Genomic DNA, 20,753 nt, shown 5'->3' on the forward strand with positions numbered 1-20,753 from the left:
CTTTCCTTTCCAACACTGGCTCAAAGAAATGTCTTTTGGTACGTTCAGCTGTGCCGTCTGCAGCACACAAGAAAGCCATCACGAAGGGAAAGGAAGGACAGGAGAAGCTAAAACTCGACGAAGATTTCATAAACGTACCCAAGTTGTTTCAATGACCAAACAGACCAAGAATTTGGACTGCAAGACGGTAAATGAAAAGGTGTCACCTGAAAGCACAACGGGAAAGCCGTGTGCTCAGCTGTGCGAGGAGCTGGCAGCAAGAGCGTGTTTGGACCGAGCATCCTCGGCTGTAGCGACCTTCCCTTCTTTCTTCTTCAGGAGGAGAGAAATCAGAGACAACCACCGTCATAGCACTGACATCAAGGAGTCTACTCCATGCTGTGAATTCTTCGGAGGTTTGGGTCTTGGGGAAGGGGGCTGTTAGAACAAAATGCATTGCCACTGGATTCCAGCAGCCCAGCACACCGCATACTTCCCAGCTGCGTGGGAGACTGCCGTTGTAGAAAAGGGAGCTGGGGAGGATACACAGGCACAAACCCCCACATGGAAACTCAACTGCTGCAGAGGGACCGGGTGTTTTGTTACACCTTCCAGGAATTCTGTCTCCAAGGACCTGTAATAAAAACTTCACGAAACCGCTCCACCGACAGCCTCCTCCCACAAATTCCCACGCACAGAACGCCCTGGGCTTTCGCAACCACCGCCTGCACCAGATTCGGTGAATCCCAGGCAAAGCAATGGGTAAATCACCAACCCCAGCTGAATGCCCTCCAGAAAACACCAGCCATGCAGCAGTTTTATTAACTCCGATTTTGACAGGGAACATTTCTTTTCGTTGACATCTTTGCTTCGGTCTCCCGGGAATGTAAGAAAGGTCCAGTCTCGAAGCGCCTTTTTCCCAAAATTAGGGCACAGATATTTGGCAGAGATGGCACCCGAGACTGAGAAGAGCAACGACTAGATCATTCTTTGATTGGTATGTCTCCCAAGAGGATGCAGAAAACAAACAAAACTAGTTCCTTCAAAAGCATCAGAGCAGTAACAGAAAAGGGATTCGGAAAAGAGACAATTTTAGCCGAAGAACACGTTACCAACTGGCACATAGCTTAGTGATCGCAATAAAGGAGATCAGAGCTGCAGTTTAGGTGATCTGTTTTAAAGTGCACACAGCTTCTGAGCAAGGAGGTTGTGCCATGTAGCAGCACTGAACTTGGCTGGCTTCCCTTCTCTCCGAACAGCAACACAGGCATACTGCTCCCCACCAGAAGACGGAAAACACTGGCACATATTTTCGGAGACGCCTGCTACGACCGGAGGAACTCGCACCGAGGGCAGCCGAGGTGGCCACGCGAGCCTCACCCAGCGTCACGAGGCCAAAGGGAGGTGACAACACCGTGACCGACGCTCCAGATGCCACCACGCTCGCTGCTTTCTCATCCCAACAGCTGCCTGCGCTTTCTCAACCTGGTATAAACACAGTTACACAACCAGCAGAGACGCTTCGTGTTCACCGGGGACGAGTTACAAGAGGACGGTTAGCTACGTTCTGTAGATGAAGCCTACCTCCCAGAGCAGCATTTTCCCTTTACATCTCCATGGAAAGAATGAAACACTGCAAAGCCCACGTGGGCTTCGGTCAGGAGTTATCGATACTTATTTCGCTTCAAAAAGAAACCTCTGCAGGTAAACCACGCCAACTATTCCTGCTAACTGGCTGCTAAAGCCTCACCCTGGAGGAGTTCAGGCAACTGGCAGCTGGTTACGACTGCAGCTCGAGGCTATGTACCCACTTCTGTTTTGAAGTACACCACCATATACATCAGGCTCCAATCTGGAGGGGAGGAGGTGAGAAAAAAAAAGGAATAAGGCCCCCAGAGTGGGGAAAAATCAGTAGTTAGAGGCTTTGAGAAAAGCTTTCCCCTCCAAGCCAGCCAGACTGATACAGAGTGCTCCAGACTTCTTCGACCTTCACCAGAAGACAAAGAACTCATGATTTACGTCCCTCGAGATACAACCAGAATTCACAAAGGAGCTGCAAGAAGTGTTCTGCGTTATAAATGAAGTCCTAGACAAGCTGGTAACTGCAGTCAGTTTGGTTTAATAAGAATCTGCAACCCCTTAATTCCACTTGAAGCAAAGCTTATAGGCTGTCCTCTGCTTATTGACAAGTTTCATCTGTGAAAGCTACTTATAAAGCAGCTCTACGCTTCTGCCACAGCAAGGTATGAAACTCAGATGAAATACTTGCAGTGCAGAAGCCGAACGCTGCGTTACATGCTGCAGTGTCCCCAAAAGCACGGTAACACGCGCTGACACTTGGAGCTACGCGATCCAATATCCAAAGGCTGTAGGAATGGAAAGGACAAGTCTGACAATAAGACAGTAAAAGAGGTCTTAACTGATTCCATCTTCCGCTTTGTTATGAATTTGACCAACAGTCAAACAGCACCTACCCCAAACACACCGACCGCAGAGCAGCTTCTAGGAGACATCCCTATTAAAGGCGGTATTCGGCTACTACCAGGATTTCCAGACAGCACGAAATACCGCTCCACCAGCGGCTTCCTGTAGAGATTGCAAGTTCCCAAGAATCTCTCAGACCCGGGCAAATGATCTCCAGGCCTGTGCGCAAAATGCTGCTGAAAACAAATTCACGCAGACGCACCACTTGCTAGGCGAGTTTTGGGGAAGCTCGGCTGCGTGGCTGGGGTTTTTTTTGTACTTCGAGGGGTGGGGGCTCACAGGTGTGTATTCGACGTCAGGTAGAGGCGAGGTGGAATGGAAGGTGGCTCAGGTGAGATGCAAACAGAACGAGCTACGGCAGGGCTGTGCTTCGCACCACGCTGGATCGGATAGCAGCACTTACCAAAAAGCGATGGTGAAGGGAAACCTCCGCATTTCTGAAAGCTGCGAGTTACAAATAAGGAACACTTGCCAGAACTTCACAAGAGACAGCGTGCCTCCTCCAGCAGGCTCCCAAACAAACCAAGAATTCAGCCACATTTAAATATTTTGCTTACTCTTACCCACAAAGTTCTGACAAGTTTTAAAAGAGATGTTAAACCTCGCGACTGAAAATTTAAAGCAACCCCTAACAAACATGAATGAAACCTACCACAGAGAGCACATCTTCCTAGTCAGCTTTCCTCTGGTCTTTTAAAGCACAAAAATGGCTACAGGAGCACGGCCACTGTCCAACACAACCCCCTCCTCTGAGCAATAGAGCTATGGACATGTAGAGAAAGAACAAGACCAGACTGTGGATGTGAAGAAATAAAATAGGTGGTATTTTTGGTGCCGTGGCTGTGTGCACAGATACTTCCTCAGAGCACAAAGATTTTGTGTTCAAATCCTCAAAATACTCCTGCTTTTACCTATTACAAATACCTCGCTTCCTGCCCTTCCCCACACCTGCTTTATTAAAGTTATATTCTCACGGAATTAGAAGAGACTTCGGATCCCCTCCTTTTTGGCACTGAACTATTTCTGTAAGTAAGGAGATCGGGGCAAGGGCCTCAAGAGTAAACTGCTGGGATAATAGTAAACACAGAAACTTTTTTAAAAAGTTTCTGGTATACCACACACGCTGTGTGCATACACACATTGTAAGATGCTTAGACGTCTTTCAAGGTTTTCAGAGGTCACTATAAATCCCATACAAGTTGTTCAGAATTCCCTACGGTTGAAAAAAACATACAAACAGCTAAAAAAAAGGATTGTGTGTAAACATGTGCAGGAGAAAACAGGACTGTTTTACTTTCCAACAGTCCAACTCAACTGCTGTTCAGTAAACTTACTGCCTGTCGCATTTTCTTCCTATGGCTCCGGGTTCCTGCAGCCCATTTCTGACCCCAGCGCTACCTGAATTCTCCGTCAGCTCTTTGTTGGTCTGTTTACACATCTCCGTGTGGCTACAGCACTTCAACTCGTTAAGCTGCTAATGATTAACACAATCCTGCAAAAAGGCAGAAGGCTTCTGATACTACATAAAAAAGATACACAGAAGTATTAATTTCATCTCATTTAGACACAAAGATTCGCCGTCTCACTCGGCAAACGCAAGATGCTTTCCGCTGCATCTAGGCAGCCAGAAAGAGCCCAAAATAATGAGTTCGCAGCCACATTTCTGGTTTTCAAGTAGACAAATTCCACAGCCTGAAAGAATAAATTGCCGTCTTAAGCAATTAAGCAGCACTTCCCATCCACAAAGTGCCTTCTCCTCTGGCGTCACTGAACTGTGCGCTGCTTTCAGACAACTCAGCTGCTCTTAGTAAAAAAAAAAAAGAAAACAGCTTCCTTGCTGGCAAGGTGAACGGCTGGAAGGATCTTCCCTCCTCAAGGACAATGCGGGTCGGTATCACGCAGACGTGGCAGGTTTGCCGCTGCTCCCTGTTGTTAATGCAAACAGGGGAGGCCCTGCCTCCAGCGCCGGAGCGAGGGCTGCCCGTGGAGGACAGGGAGCTGCAGCCACGCCGGAGGTGGCCGCGGCACCAAACCTGGGGAGGACGGAGCGCAGCCGGTGGGGGAAGCTCCCCTCGTTGCCACAGGCATGCTTCTAGGCTCACCGATCCCTTCTCCCTCACTCAGCCAAGCCCTGCGAGCGGTACCTCTCCGAAGCAGCGGGCTCTCGCAGCCTCCCAAAGGCTGGCCTCCCCCAGGGATGGGTGTCCCCATCTCGCAGCCTCCCAAAGGCTGGCCTCCCCCGAGGATGGGTGTCCCCATCTCACAGCCTCCCAAAGGCTGGCCTCCCCCGAGGACGGGCGTCCGCATCGCGCCGGGTGCAGCGATGCCCGCGGCCGAGCTCGCGGGGACACGGCTCCGCTGCCCGCCGCATCCCGCGCCATCGTCAGGGGAGTACGAAACACAGAGCACGAGGTGGAAGGGGAAGGCACAGGAACAAGAAGTGGTGAGAACGCACCAAGGACCATCTTCTGGCCTGAAATAATTCAGTCCTTTCTTATCTGTAACGGTTTGAAGACGAGAGGCTGTTATCCTGCCATTCCACCCGCGTTTCTCGGAGCCACCCTGGGAAATGAGCGGCTACGGGCACAACATATTTGCACCCCCCTGTCATTCTCCCCCCCAAAAAAAGTGGTTTAAGTCACACACGCTGTTGGCAGCTCCACCAGAAAATTTGTTTTGCTTGGATAGCTTTTGCCCAACCCTTTCAACCAGGTTCAGCCAAGACACACTCCCCGCTTCGGGACTTTAGAAAGACGAGATAATGTTTACTCCATGCTAAAACACCAGGCACGAAGCAAACGTTTCGGCACAGAAAAAGCCTGGTTCCACCTCCTGAGCAAAGCCCTTTGCAGTCCAAGCTGGCAGTCCAAGTCCTTGCTGAGTTTTCTGAAGGATCTCAAGTTCAGACTAATTTTATTTGTATCCTGTGTGAAGCCTGTAGGAAATATCCAGCGAGTTAGTAGTTAGAAGAGGAGTAAAAGCAAGTCGTGCGTTCACACACAGCTACTTTAGCCCTGAGTATTGGCCTGTTGCTTTAACGTGGATCCCCTGCAATCAACACAACGTTATTTAATATCGGGCTCCGATTCGCGAGAAGAGATTCTTCTCGAAGATGGGATATTTATAGACGATGTTGTGATTGGCAGCACTGAAACATCTAGTACAAGAGGCAGAGCTCCCATCGTTACCCCAGCCCTCCCCAGTTTTTCAAAAGAAAAAAAAGCCAGATCAATCTGATCAGAAGAGTTTTGAAGGAGAGTTTCGAAGAAGATGTGTTTGGTTCAGGAGGCTTTTTCCAGGCTTTTGGGGAAGAGGGAGCGAACGGAGCACTACGTACCTTCTAGACGCTACCTTACAAGAGTTGTACTTTTCAATAAGAGCGAAGGCTCCACACTTTTTAATTTCTTTCCAAGCTAAAGCAAAGCATGTCACATTCACATGCCTAGAAGCCAGGACAAGAGCCAAAAAATTAAGCCGCGGCAACATTCAGCCGAGCAATCTACGAGCAAAGGCAGCACATGAAAATAGTTTGCATTACTGTCATCTTCCAGACCTTAACGCTAGACAAAAATCTAAAGAGCTTCACACAAAATAGAAGAGAATACAGATTCTCCTTCTATTGAGACTTCCAGAATCTGCTGCAAACGATGCTGTCGGGCTGACGGCAAATTCAGTCCAAGGCCCGATGCACGATCGCGCTACGAAGAGGCTTGTTGGCCATCACGGCGAGTTACGGGGCCGAACCTGAGCCTCGCTGCTCCCCTGACTCACGTCAACGTTATTTGGACATGTCAGAAGAAAGCCTGACACACACGGTCCTTTTTCAAATGCATTCAAGAACTCTGAAGCCAAGCGTTTCACAACAAAAGCCAACACAAAACTAATTGTGTCAGAAACAAAGAGCGATCGCTGCAAGATGACTACACAGCCTCCAAGGGTCCAAAGGGCCACGCGGTCTGAAAGCCAAACTATTACGCGTTTTCCCCTCCCCAGACCTCGAGGACTCCCAGCTCTGGAAGACACACGACGATGCTTTTTTTGTGAGTGTAGCTGGAGCAGACCGGAGCAGGAACCAGAGCGGCCGTGCAGCCGCTGTACTCCAGCGCCTCGGTCAAGGGTTACGGTGCTACAGCAAACGCTAGCAGCAGTGGGGTGTTTTAACCTAAAAAAAGACAGATCTTGGTACAAAGGGAATTTTTCCCTACAAAACTGTCATCCGATCTCCTGCCATAAATGTAAGGAGGTTAAAACTGACAGCAGCCAGTGCTAAGCTAACAGGCAGTTACAAAGATGCGCTCCTTTTTTTAATCGAAGCAAGATCATTACTTGTTTTTCTTACATTCTCTGAGACATTCCTGGGAGACAAGAGGAGACCCTTCTCTGCACTGCTCTCTGCCCCCATGTGTGTCAAAAACCGACCACAGGTACAACGGAGACGATAATCCTGGAGGAAATCAGGCACCTGCTGCTCTTCGCGGTGCAAAGAGGAGGGGTGCTGCCCACTTGCTCCTCTGCACTGGGGAAGACAACAGCGTAAGTAAGCCCTGCTAAGTCGATAATCGCGAATTCTCAGAACCTCCTTTATCTAGGCGGGCATCAGCTCGATAAACAGAGCGAGGTGCTTTTGGACGAGTTACTCTCAGAAATGAAGTGAGACGCACACGAGCTCCATTACTTCAATTAGCGCTCCCGTTTGTACCAGGTCAGCAGTTCTCAAGGGCAGCCCGGACAGGCACAGACACATCCCCGTATTTCCTGTCGGACCAAAATCCCCAATCTCCAGACAATAAGCATCAAACTCACTTTACAACTCCAGGCAATCTCTTACACCACCAAAGGAAAAAAAAAAAAAACAAACCAACAAAGTTTATGGGAGGAGAGGCTTCACCAGGATAGGTATTCTTAGAAATTTTGTTTTCAGTCTCCCAAAATGGGAGGGAGATTACACAGTTTCCTCCCGAGCCTAATAAATTTCAGCAAAAACAAATATTTTTCCAGTAAGCAAGCCCCAGAACAGGAAAATTACTTTATACGCTAGTTTGACGAGTTGAGAAATTCAAACACCTCCATCAGAGCTGCTCAGAGCAGGAAAAAAATCCTCCTAGAAAGCTCCAAAGGGAGGGGGGCAAAAAGTTTCCATTATATAAGGCAAGCGTTTAACATAGCCAAGTGCTCTGGGTGCAGATGGCTGGTAACGAGCAGACAAGAACTAGATGAAAGCGATTTTGAGGAATGCCGCAACATCAGAGCAAGACAATAACGAGAGGATTCCTGGGGTGGATTCACCGAGTAGTGCTGAGCGGCAGCAGTGCGCTCTCATTAGTGGGGAGCATTTCGTCGGTGCTACAAGACTGCAGAGGTGACCTTCCCGGTGCTGAAGTCTTGCAGCCGTTCCTCGATGCACCCATCACCACTAAAAGCTTTGGGGAATTTACACCGGAGTCTTTGCACGCACGGCAGCGCTCAAGAAACCAAAGTCTTCCATGCATTTTATCATCTTTAGGAGTTGGGTCACTGAGGAGCTGTCGGATCCCATCCCTCTGAGCTGTGGGAAGGGTGGGAAGAGGAGGGAACCCCGAGGACTGCGCTGCTTCCATCACCCGGCCACCAGCTCCTGCAGGGGGGGACGCCCGCCCCGATGAAGCGGCTGCAGGGGCTACCCAAGGGTGAAGAGGAGGAGGCAGCAAACACGCAGCTGCTGCCCGCGGGGAGAGGGAAAGAAGGCCACAGACACTCTGTATTCCAGCAGGAACAACTGAGCACTTTCAGTAGCTCTTCATACAACCACCAGAAGGCTGAACCAAGTCGTTGGCCTTTAATTCATCGCGGAAGAGCGCCGCCGTCCTAGCGCACAGCTCGCTCGCTCCAGCACAAGAAGGCAGGCAGAGTAAGCGAGTCCATTTGCAGAGCAGCTTAATCTGCTCGGGGCTTACCTGTTCCCAGCCTGGCCGGGCATTTGGTTTCAGGCGTTTAACATAACCGGAGCACGCCCGGTGACAGCGCGCTGACGGGGGAAAATACAGCAGGTCTGTGCCATGACAACTCGGCCGGGTTACGAAAGCTTTCCCCCCGCGGAGGACACTGTTCTGAAAATCGATGCTGCTTCGGCAGCCACGACGCGGGAGGATTACCTGCACGAATAACCAGAACGCCTTATACCAAGGGAAGGTGGATGTTCATGCAAGAGGACGGCTCATTCAGGAGCGAGAGGAGGGGCGCGAGGGCACGTTTGACAAGTCAGATATTCACGCAGAAGAGCAAACACGTACCTAAGTGCTGCAGCTGGAGACATCTCACTGCAGCCCGTAAGGGTTGGGAGAAGTGGGAATGTTCACAAAAAAGCAGCTTTAAAGAAAGTGAAGTTACATACTTGGTAAGCCCGTTTAAGATCCAATACACAAGCCGGTGTCAATCAAGGCTTTCAGGTAAGATTTTCTACAAGAATCACTTAATGAAAATAGGTTTAAGTAACAAGGAGTTAAGTTGGTTTGGGCTTCCTGCCCATTTCCAGAGGCAGGGAGAGGGGGGTGGTGCAGGGGAGTGAGCTGGAGGGCTGGATATGGAAAGCTGTCCTCAGGCTCAATCTGAATCATCACGCTGAAGGATTTTCTTTAAGTGGCTGGCTACAACTCAAACGGATTGAGTTATTTCATTTAAAAGGCAAGGCTTTGACCGATGCCTGAATGACAAACCTTTGAAAAAAAAAATCAAAGAGATGACACTCACGTGCGTGCACTGAAATAATACTCAAAAATTAACCTGTATCAGCTTTATCTGCCTTAAAATAGGAAAAGCAGCTAATGCCTTGAAAGACCTCCTAACGATGCTGTAGTTTCTTCAAATTATTTTCTGCTGTGTCAGTAGAAGCAGCATCTTCCCTTTGACATTCAGCGCACCCTGCAAATGGCAGAAGAGCTACCCACAACAGAGCAGGAGCAGAGAGAATTCCTTTCTTGTTTTCGTCTGACACAGTAAAGAGCCAACGCCACAAAATGTTGCATACATGGAGCAAGAGCCCCGCAAGTGTTCTGCATTCAAAATGCACACCCACAGAAGGCTAATTGTCTCTTTTTCTTTTTTTTTTCTGAAATAGCCAGCGCTGGAATAGCAGAAGTCACATGGAGCAGGGCTCCAATTCACACAAAAATAGGCAGACTTCGCTGCTGCAGTTTTTATTTACGCTACTGTCCCGGCCTACAAATGGAAGCGGCTGCTAAAAACAAATATTCTCCCCTTGGATGCAGGATGCGAGCCTCTAGCAGAGCTGGAAGCCAGTGGGCACAGAGAGCCACCGCCTCAGCCACCCAGTATACGATCTGCATTAAAGCTTCGTTAATACCCCCAAAACAAGGCCCGCCAGGATCGTGCCTCCCCTACCAGCACCACGGAGGGAGGGCAGAGCTTAGCCATGCCCCTCACCGACCACGCTTCCGTGCTTTTTGTTTTTCCAGTCCATTTTATTTAAAAAAAAATCTGAAGGGCAGTGACAACTCCCAGGCACCCGCACCGTCACCTCCGTAAAGACGTGCGGGCACAGAGCAGGAACCCGAGCAGCCGGGCAGGATGCGACCCTGGGCAGAACCCGAGGGTCTGAAGGAACCCGAGCAGCCAGGCACGGTGTCACAGAGAGGTTTTCCGCCCAGCCCGCGGATGCAAACTGGAGAGAAGGGGGGAAAAAAAAAAGCAGCCAAGGTGAACAGAGTTTATTGATAATTGATTTATTATTTTTTTTTGCAATGCAATGCAGCTTTGCTTGGCATCCCGTCGTGGAGCCCGGCGAGGGCTGCATGCCGCCGCTGCCAGCGGCATCCCAGGCGCGCAAACCATCGCCGGGACCAGCTCGCGGCAGCTTCCCCATCACAAGCCACCTGAGCAAGGCCACAGGCTCGGAAGACTTAATGCCTAACTTAATAGAAAGGTTAAATATCTAACCTGATAACAGAAAGCCACAGATAAGATACACGGAAGTGCGACATTCGTGCACTGGTGCTTAAGCTAACCTGGACGGCAGGAATTGCTTCTTGCTGGGTTCCTACAGGTGATTTAACTGCAAGGTCACCTGAACCGCAGCGCCTTTGGCTGCTCTCCGCTGCTGCTGCTTGCCAAAGCGGGCAGAAACGCTGGGCTGGGACGGCTGCTGGGGCTGAAACACACAGCTCAGACCCACAGCCCCTCAAATGTGTGCACACCCCCCCTCTCTGAACCCTTTTTCCTCCAAGAATCCATTTTGGTGACTTCCCTCTATTAAATCTACATAAAAAAACCTCGCTTCTTACTCAAGAGTGGATTGGATCTGATAATGCAGTGTAACATCACCAGCCCTGAAGCAGCAAAAGCTCAATATTGGTCATTAAGTAAGAGCCACCAGGGAATTCGCTAAATGAAGATTGCCTGGAAAGCCACATGAGCTCCGCTGTCACAAAGCCTTCTGAACGGAGCCGTCCCATTTTTAACCCAACCGGGCACACAAAGGGGCTAACAGCTCCCAGTATTTAGCCAAGTATCATAAAAAGAAAACGAGTTCCAACCGCACATGGGCTGGGCTGAGAACTACTCGCAAGATAAGATATTTCTTCGCCCGGGCTTGGAAAATGATTGCCAGCAGAACGCTTCCAAAGCTTCACCTCCAGTTATCAGAGAGGAAAGACTTCATGGCAAACACTCCCAAGACGACCGAAGCTCTCTTATTGTCTGTTCTCTAGCCCAGGAAAGTTCGATCTACAGAAGGCCGTTCGCTCGGGACAATACGTTAAATCGCCGTCTCCTACCCAGCATCGTTTTTCCTGCTCCCACCAGAAAACACAGCCAGACTCCCCTCCGGTTCACGCCGCCTCCCATTAATATTTGAAAGTCCTGCCTTATAGAAATAAAAATCCTGCAACGCCTCTTACAGCATCATTGTGTGTTACTATGGCAACTGCAAAAATGTCACAAATACAAGCCTAAATCTCCGCTGCGTGAGGAATACCTTGCTCCTCCCCGTTTCCCCCCCCTTTGTTAAGTCGGTGACCAAATGTTTCGGGCCTCATTAAAGAAGTCACCATCCGAGCGCAGACGGCTGTTGCTGTTTTTGCACCGCTTTAACTTACTGAATATTTCATTAAGCGAGCAGCCAAGTGACGTGACGTTTCACAGGTCACCCCCGGCGTCTGCCCAGCCTGCTGGGAGGCACTTTTTAAGTTAAAGCGAGTCCCAAAAGCATCCGAGAAACTCCGCGCCGTACGGGGACACCTGGAGCTGCGGGGACAGCTGCAGCGAGGCGCCAAGGGCTGCTCCCTGCCTGCCCCTGCGCATCAGCGAGAGACAACACAGATCGTGTAGTTATGCTGCAGGGATGCACGCGTTGAGCAGACAGGGAGCTCTAACTCCTTAAAATCAGCAAAATATTTCAGCGAATTAAAACGCTTCGCAACAGAGGACGCCCGTACCCAGTCATTCGCAGGGCGGCACGAATTAATCCGCTCCGCAAGCGGAAGCGTCACGAGGTGTGCGGGCCCGACCCCGCCACCATTATCCCAGGGAACCTCTGCGAACACATCCCAGGCACCAAAACCCTCGGCTCCGCGTGGCCGTGCCAGGTACCCTGCCCAGAAATAGCTCGTTCGGCGCGGAGGCAGAGCTGGAGCGGGCGTCCCAAAAAGCAGCCTCGCCACAGATAAGGTCAGGGGGGAAAGAAGAGCTGGATGTTACTCGAGCAAACCATTTAACCGGTGGCCAGCACATCAGCAAGTCTTTCGAACGCACAGAGCTGTGACCGGAGGGCGTTAGGGACAACTCTGGGGGCAGAAGTGACCCATCTCCAGCTCAGGACCCACCTGGCTCTGGGGACAGAAAGGGCAACTCCAGCACCTGACTGCAATTCAGGTGTGTTTCTGCTTCCCGGCTGAATTACAGGTCAATGCAGGTGCCTTCACCCATCTGTATTTTTAAGTCCCTTCTTCCATTCAGCAGCTAATACCTAAGTCGATTTTTTTTTTTTTTAAAGTTCCCTTTCGCCTCCAGCGGTTTCTCCGCGGATGGCCCAGCAAAGCCATCCAGTTCTCCGAGCCTTTGAAACGCGACACTTGCAAAACGCACCATAGCCAGGGTGTGCCCAAAACACGCTCTGTGGAAAAATCTGTTGGGGTAGTGCCAGTGCAGCAAGGAAAACATTTTTCCCCCAGCTGGAAGCCGAGCGCAGCGCTGCTGCCGAGCGAGCGCAACCAGAACGTATCTGCTGGAACGGAGAACAAAGGAGGGGGGAGAAAAAAAAAAAAGGCAATGTTACCGCATAATGAAAACCAAAATCTTTCAGGAAGAAAAGCGCATCTGCGAAGCGCACCTTTCCAAGCCCTTTAAGGAAGCCCACGTTCGCCGCTCCTCCACTTTCCGTGTCAGGCAGAGTCACTTTGCAGCTCGTATCGGCATCGGCAGGAACAAGAACGCGGCTCTGAGCCGCAGCCGCTTACAGATGCCGGGGTAACACCGCAAGAGCCTTTTCCCCATCCCCCAGACCGGTGCGTTAGGCTTCAGCACCAGAGATCAGCTCTGAGCCGGGCCCCTTTCCTTGCTAAAATGCTAACTACAATTCTGCGTGAGACTGCAGGGAAGCAGGCAAGCTACCGCACCCGTCCCGAAACACCAGTTCACCTTCACAGACGTCTTTCTGCTTTTCGGATGCTGTGACCAACTTTTCCCAATTAAAAGGAAAGTAAATATTTATCCAAACCCATCCAAAGCATCACCCGCAAGTCCTAAAATACCCGAGCGAGAGCCCGTTCCTCCTGGCTGCCCCACTGGGGCAGGGCTGTAGGGACAAGGTGTGACTTCCAGGTAGCGCCAGACCCCAAATCATTCCCAGCCCTCCACGTTACCCTTCAAACACAAGCCCGGCCCAGCCCTAAAGCCTAAAAACAGGCAGAGAAGACGCGACCCAGCAAGGGGAAAAGAGCTGAAGGAGACAGGTGATGTAGCAGACGGGTGATTTGCACCCACGCGCTGCTGCTCCGCGCAGCCACCCAGCAGAACCCAGGGCAAGCACCCATGGGAGAGGCAGACGAGGGTTTGTAGAGCAGGCGGCGGCAGCGCAACCTCTGGAAGCAGCAGCTCCGTCGGCACTCAGCCGCCTGGGCGTGAACGTTTTCCCGCAGCACAGCACCACTACTGTTCGCTGGGGTGACCCCGCACGGCGCGCCGGTACCCTCCTGGTTGGGACCCCCCTGACACAACCGCGACTCCAGCCCAGGGAGACGGCTTTAAACAAACTCATTGTAGGGTGAGAGCCAACGCGACCTTAACGGAGCTCCGCGGACGGCAACGCGAGTACCCGGTAGGACACCCGACCTCCCGTGTGTACTCCAGGGAGGTCTGCGCGGGGGCCAGGCTTGAACAAGAAGCCCGGAGCAGCTCACCGGGCATCCCCTGCACCTCTACACGGCGCGCTCTGACCATGTTTCTAGCAACAGTAACAGACTCCTTTTCCTTAAGATCTTTTTCAAGCATTTCATTTGCCCTCTTTTCTTAAAAGCAAGAGGGACTTGCACGGTGTCCTACTTACTGGGGATACCTGATTAAGCATTTTCGAACAATGAGCTGCTCCCTGCTATTCTGCTTTCACATGCAAGGCAAGCACGTGCTCAGGATTTGCTCTTTCGCTCCCTTCCCAAGCGAAAGACGTTTGAGGGGCAGCACCCTTGACCAGCAGCAGGCGGGTCACGAGCAATTCGGGTGTGATATATACAGATGTTCATAAGCTGCTGAGAACCAGAAGGTCAGGAACTGTACTGCAGTCCGTACCTACGAACACAGTGAAGTCAAGAACAAGAAAAAACACCACAAAAACACGAGCAGGTAACTGAAAAAAATCATAAAGAGGAGAGAGAGAGTTTTGTGATTGCTCTGCATGGATCAGAGCAAGTGAAACACGTTGGAGACCAGTAGGAAAAACGTCCTTGGTCTCTGCAGTGGGGGATCGGCCGCCTGAATTGCTGCTCTGTGAAGTCACTGACATGAGAAATGTTACTTCATAGCCCTCGAGGCTACCTTCTTGCACCCTCACTTGAAACATAAAATCAAGGGAGAAAAATCCAAATTTCTAAATTCTAATTCCCCAGTCCACTGATGCACCGCCTGCACCTGCCCCTCGAACAACCCCTAACGCAGGCGCCACGAGCATTCCTCTCCAACACGGGGCTTTGAAATCAGTGCTGACAAAAGCATTTATTAGCGAAAAACCTTCATTACTACTCCGGGTCCAGCAATCCCGAGACGCAGGCAGCGTGACGCGACGCAGCACAGGGAGGAGCCAGCACACAAGCTCCCAGGCTGGGGAATGATTCACTGCAACACTGCAGTGCAGAAGGTGCTCGGATTTCCCACCAGTAAACGGGATAATTACAAAGCGTGCTACGGCATCGCGGCCAGAGGCGTCGGAACAGCCCCGACCGAAGGCACGGCACTGCCTGGCCCTTGGAGGAGGTGGCGTGAGAAGTCAGTCCCTAAAACTTGGCTTGGCTCTCAGCGGATGCTCCAGGTAAGAAATCAGAACCAAAAAAAGCCAAGTTCCCATTAAATATGTGTTTCCAGTACCTTTTCAGAAAGGTCCCGTGATTCTCAGACCGCAGCTGGGGAGCGGAGGCTAACTCCCGCATCACTTCCCGGCTGATGACCGCATCGCTGCTCGGCGCAGGTAACTCATCAGCCAGAAATAGCCGTCGGCTCCCGAGGAAGCCACTCCACAGCCAAACGCAAGGCAAAGAAACCAGCCAGGCTGAGGAAGGCAGCTCCTACAGATACACGTGCACGTGAAACATTTCCCACTTTTACAGCCATTAGCACGGGGCCACAGAAATACCAGTGCTTGGGTAACTCCCTAAGCCCTCACTCGATTGCACAAGCCAGAGCCCCCACCAGCAGCCCTCCAGCACCGGGAGGGATCCATGCGCTGGGCTCCAAGGCACCTTTCACAATCAGCAACCCCCGATCCTATCACACCGACAGCAGTTTGGGCCCTTTCAAAGCCCCGCGGGTTTCAGAGAGGCAGGAGGCTGCTGCCTACGGTCAAATATCAGAGCAGTTGTCGACAGGGGAGGCTCCAACCTGGCCATCACGAAGCGGAGGCACAGCGCCCGCTGCTCCCAGCCCCGCCACCAAGCACGCTTCTGAAGCGACACCTCCGAGGCTCTTAGCTGTGAAGCAAATCGTTGCTTCTCGTTAAATCTGAGCGCAAATGAACGCAGCCTGGTGGGCCTTGATCCACGCAAGTCTACAGGCGCGCACCGAGAGCCAGCCCAGCCCGAGCGCACTTGGTTCCGCGTTAGCCGCATGGGAGTCAAGAGCGGCTTATTAAACCAAGCCCATAGCTGGCAGGGCTTCCCAAAAAAGAAGGTGTAACGAATACCTCCCTGCTTTGTTTATGCATTACACGCTGGCCTGGTTATCTGCTCGAATGGCAGCGCCTTCCCGGGCAGCAGGCGCAGGACGCTTTAGGAGGACCTACCAAGGTCCTGACGCGTGCCTACTGCTATGGGAAGACGCGATTCCCCGGGGAGACGCTGCCTCTGTAGCCAAGACCAGGCGGGCCTGAGCAGCGCGAATGCTTCAAGTCTGTCCTTGACCAGATACTGATTCTGGAATGCCACCACGCCAGAAAAACTCAAAGGTCAGCTCTTATCTAAGCATGATGTAAACAGGTCTTTGTTTCTTTCGCATGCTTCTACTTCAGTCCCAGAGGCGGTCGGCGACACGGCCACTTACTGCCAGCCAGCCACGAGACGCAGAATTTGAACAGTCACTCTCGCCAGAGAGCGAGAAGCCAGCAAGTCCTTGGGGGAAGGAAGGAGCGGCCAGAAACAATACATAACCACGGGAACCTGGCTGGGGGATCAGGCAAAGTTTTCGCACTCATTAACACACTCCGTCTCGCTACTGAAATTATGAATAAATATAGTAAAAGCCTTCCCCCCCAGTAAATAAATTCTTCAAGCAGCAAAACCCAGCCATACTTGAGCGAGCCTGCAACAAGCCTCTGCCCTTCTGCGCTCGCACAAACACAGAACAATGCTTCTGTACAAGCAGCTGGCCCAAGGCGGCTTCCCAGTGGAAAAGGCAGCTCTTCCTCTTCCTGCTCGCCGCGCTGCTCACGGACAGCATTTAGCTGCGCTCGCTGCGCACACCAGCTCTTGAGGTTGACTCCGGGAGTTTCAGTAACGAGCACAAATGCGCATTCAGCCTCAACAGCACCAGAGCTCATGAGACCCAACGTCAAAGCGCTCGTGCCAACAGGACAGTCGATGGTGGAAAGAGCAATTACTAAATACCCACAGGCATAAACTTTAAACTAGGCTTGGTGGGCCTGGCCTAGATGCCAGTACGCGTACACACCAGCTTCTGAAACGGCGGACAACAAGAAGGATCATTCTTTTTATTGGCTTTAAAAACCCTTGGCTTTTAAAGAGTACTCGGGAGGCCAGGGAACGTAAAGGCATGACTAACGTAAAGGGCAGAAAAGTCAGCGAAGAATTTCACGCATCGTGTCTCTGAATACCGCACTTCCTCTTGGGATTACGACGAGCGGCAAAGAGATTTCGCTTTGCTAGACGACACGAGAATCTACGAAACCCGCAATATGGAAAATTTAATATTACTTTGGACAGACAATATTGTCAAGTGCCGCCTCCAATAAGAGCTACAATACCTAGGAATTCGATTTCACTACTAATCCCAACAGAGCAAGTTTGACGATGTTATAAAACAGGAGTAAAGTTACTCAACTCTTTGCTACCAGCACCAGGGCTGAAAGCCTGTGCCCAGCCAGCACAGATCACACGCTCGGCTGCTAGCTTCGTGCCGAAATCATCTAGAGTTTAAGACTTCACATGCAGAAATTCATCTTACACTAACATCCCAGAAAACAATGTGAAATTCAGCTGGAGTTTAATGCTTGACAGCTGCAATATGGATGTTTATTAGCTCTTATCATGTGAGCATGTTTTCTGGAGGACGCTCCAAGGTACCAAGTACGCACGCTGTCCGTGTCCACCTGCCTAGTTCGGTGAAATTTATGTCACGGTACTTGTCCGGCCACAAACATGACTTTGGACAACAGGCATCAAAATACATTCAGCTATTTCTCCCCGGCTATCTGCGCAAACCCAGAATAGCGCAGTTATGCCAACAACGTCCCCAGCCAGGGAGGACCACCGTGGCCACGCAGAGCTTCAGACTGAGGTTCAACCAGGATGGAACAGATCTGCTGAGGCAAGCAACGTTTTACGCAGCCCAAACACACAACACGGCCTTTTAAGAGATTTGTTCAAAACTACTCTGATAAGCGTTCCTAGGACAAACGCTTTTCTTTGGAAGAAAAGTTTCCCTTGTTCCTTGACCTGTCTCAAGACCTTTTTCCTTGATGCGGGTTTTCCTCCTCCACACACAAGTTGACAGCTAATACTTTGGCAAACAGGATCCAGTTAACAACCTATTAGCTGCTGTCATCATCTAATGCAACTCATCACAAATAGTAAGAAAATTCCCAACACTGACTTCCCAAAGATTAAGGAAGACGACACGCTCACTTCACACTTCCACCGCCACTCAGCCCAAATCCTTTAAGAGATTTTTTTTTTTTACCCCCAGGCAGCTTAACCAAAAAAATAAAAATTAAATAAAAAACACATCACCACTCTGCAGTCAGTGAAGATTCAGACTGGCCTTACTTTACATAACTGGTTTACAACAAAGATCCCCATTGTAAAAAGACAAATATTTCATTTCAGGGGACAGGGCCAACACATAAGCAAGACAGTGGAGAGAACTGCTTATAGTATTTCGAGTTCGTATCTGCAGCATGCCTGAGCTGCTCCAGCCAGGCACTATTTCCAGGACTTGCTGCTCTGAAGGAACACCAACGACTACTGAACGCATGGAGGATTTTAACTTCAGTGCTCCCTGCGCTGCCTGAACTAGGAAGTGTGCCACAGATCACACCACACTAGTTTTTAACAATTATTTCTTTGATCTAAGCCCATCAGAAGAGAAAGGCGTTCCTACAAAATCCAGATCCTCCATCTGCCACCTTTCCCCTTGCTCTCCCCCCTACCAGCGGTAAGACAAAGCACGACTGCTACTTACAGCGGTACGTGGGGTTGTTCTGGGTCTGCTTTGGTCAGTTCCTCCTCTTCAACGTCAGACTCTCCTCCCGAGCTGCTGTCAGTGACATCCGAGTCAAACGCTTGTTCGCTGGATCTCAGGTTGGCCATACCGCTGGCCGTGAATCTCTCCAGTTCTTCCGATATCGAATCGCTCTTCAAGAAGCTGCTTAGGCCTTCTGAAGTAACTGTCTCGCTCGCAGCTTTCCTCAAAGCTGCTTCTGCTTTTCTGGTCAACATCAACTGGCTCCGATGCCTCAGGGGGTCCAAAGTTGGAAGCTTGCTCAGAGTTTTCTCCAAGAAGCCACCCAACTGCTGCTGGATGTGTCTCTCCACCTGCTTCGCCTGCACCACTTGCAAGCGTTTCTGCAGCCTGCGAGCCCGGCTCTCGATGTCTGCCTGCCGTCGCAGCAATGCCCTCGTCCTCATCTCGGAGTCAAGAGCACTGTGGTGACTGGCCAACAGAGAAGGCTTCTGCTCCTCCGACTTACCGCTCCCGAAGTCCGAGTGACCAGCAGCACCAGGCAACCTGGGCTCTCCACTGCCACCCTCGAGCACCCGCTGCTGCTCCATGGAATTAAGGGAAGATTTGTTTGCAGTGCTATTATTGCTAAACGGAGTCGTGTGCTCTGCATCAAGGCTTCTATGTGGAAGAGTGCAATTGGTCAACCCGGTCTTCAAATCCCCTAATTCGGAACCCCCTGCGTTATAGTCAACGCCCTGGAGGGCAGCAGCAGGAGGAGCACACTTCCCACCATTCAGAGCACTAGAATTTTCATGGTCTGAATTGGTACTTTTGGCCAATTTCTTGGCCAAGCCGTTTACAGGCGCTTGCGGGAGAGGTGGCTGGCTATTAGTACTCATTGTTTTTAGATTCTCCAAAGTAAATTCCAACACCGGTTGCCTCCCCAACAGATCACTTGTTTTCAAGAAGGACTGAGATAATAGAGAGTGAGATTTAAGGACTGTCTGCTTGTTGAAGACTCCTTGCAGCTTCAGAGGCTCTTTTGAAGAAACAGATGTTACATCCGAGCAGAGGTAAGAGGCCACCAGCGGCTGCAGCTTGCCCAGCTCTTCCTTCGTAGGGTTGTTTCGGAAATCTAAACTGGGATCCTCCGGAGCAATGGCTTTCCTTTTGGTGCCGTTGGCAGCCAGGAGGATGTTGTTGGCGTTGCCGTTGCTCTCGGCACTGCCAGGCGACAAGGTGGAGGACGGGGGAGCCAGCTTGAATCGGATGTGGTGAGCTTCAGCTGCTGCGTCAGTGAGAGCGGGCGCCATCGCAGCCATTCAGCACAGAGAGACGGGAAGTCCAGCCTCTCCCGGTGCCGAGGCCAGCTCCACTGCCTCCCACTGCCTCTCCTGAGGACAGCCTGCAGAAGAGAAGGAAAAGGAGAAAGTGAGGCATTGCACTTACACAAAATGCAATAAGCAAGACGACAGCAACCAGGGGTATTGACTCGACGCTCCGGTAAAAGCCACGGGCACACCATCCTCCCCCTGCCACCATCAGCCTCGTGCCGAGTGGAGCCACCCGGGCGCCAGGAGGGTTAGGACAGAAGCAGCAACACGCGAGCTGGCCCCGAGGATCTTCCAGAGCTGGCGCCTCTAACTACTGCCCTCATCTTTCAGACCATCCACCGAGCACACCCGCATCCTTCCAGGCCTTTGTGAAAGGTTTGGCTCTGCGTACCCACAGCCCGTTGCTCAGTGCCACCAGCTCGCCAACTTTATCTTGAAAGTCCCTGAGCTAAGCCTATAAAACGCTTTCCACTACTTCTACTGCCAATTCAGGTGTAAGAAGTGACAATGTAGAACTGGAACATGCAACAGAGACAGGGCCCGAGGGGAAAAAAAACCTCCATATGCTCCAAATCCCAGTAGCTAAAGAAACCCCGCAATCCCACATGGGCTGGGAACCCCATCGCTTCCCTGAAAGAAAGCCCTGGACTTCAAGGAAGCCGGTTCCCTGGTGTGCATGAAAGCTACTTTCCCAGAAGCTCATTTCCAAATAAGCCAGGTGATTTCCAGCGTTGGCTGTTTCCACTTCTCTTTCAAAAACATGGATAAAGATTAACTCACACGCGCCATGACGGAGCACTTCTATACTGACCGTAATAGCAAGCCGCTGGCTTAACTCAACTAGATCAAACAAGAAAAATAACG

The 20,753-nt window shown here is 51.0% G+C and overlaps 1 protein-coding gene across 8 annotated transcripts in view; it reads right to left on the reverse strand.

Moving 5' to 3' along the window:
• KANSL1 (KAT8 regulatory NSL complex subunit 1) overlaps positions 1 to 20,753 on the reverse strand; it is a 94,725-nt gene that overhangs the window by 55,545 nt on the left and 18,427 nt on the right. For all 8 annotated transcript variants that reach the window (XM_083808818.1, XM_083808817.1, XM_083808819.1 and 5 more), the window contains one exon: positions 18,574 to 19,960. In XM_083808818.1, the coding sequence (XP_083664944.1) occupies positions 18,574 to 19,877 (1,304 nt within the window). In that variant the 5' untranslated portion in view covers positions 19,878 to 19,960. The remainder of the gene's footprint in view (positions 1 to 18,573; positions 19,961 to 20,753) is intronic.

Source organism: Anser anser (genome assembly GCF_964211835.1).
Source record: "Anser anser genome assembly, chromosome: 23".
NCBI lineage: Eukaryota > Metazoa > Chordata > Aves > Anseriformes > Anatidae > Anser > Anser anser.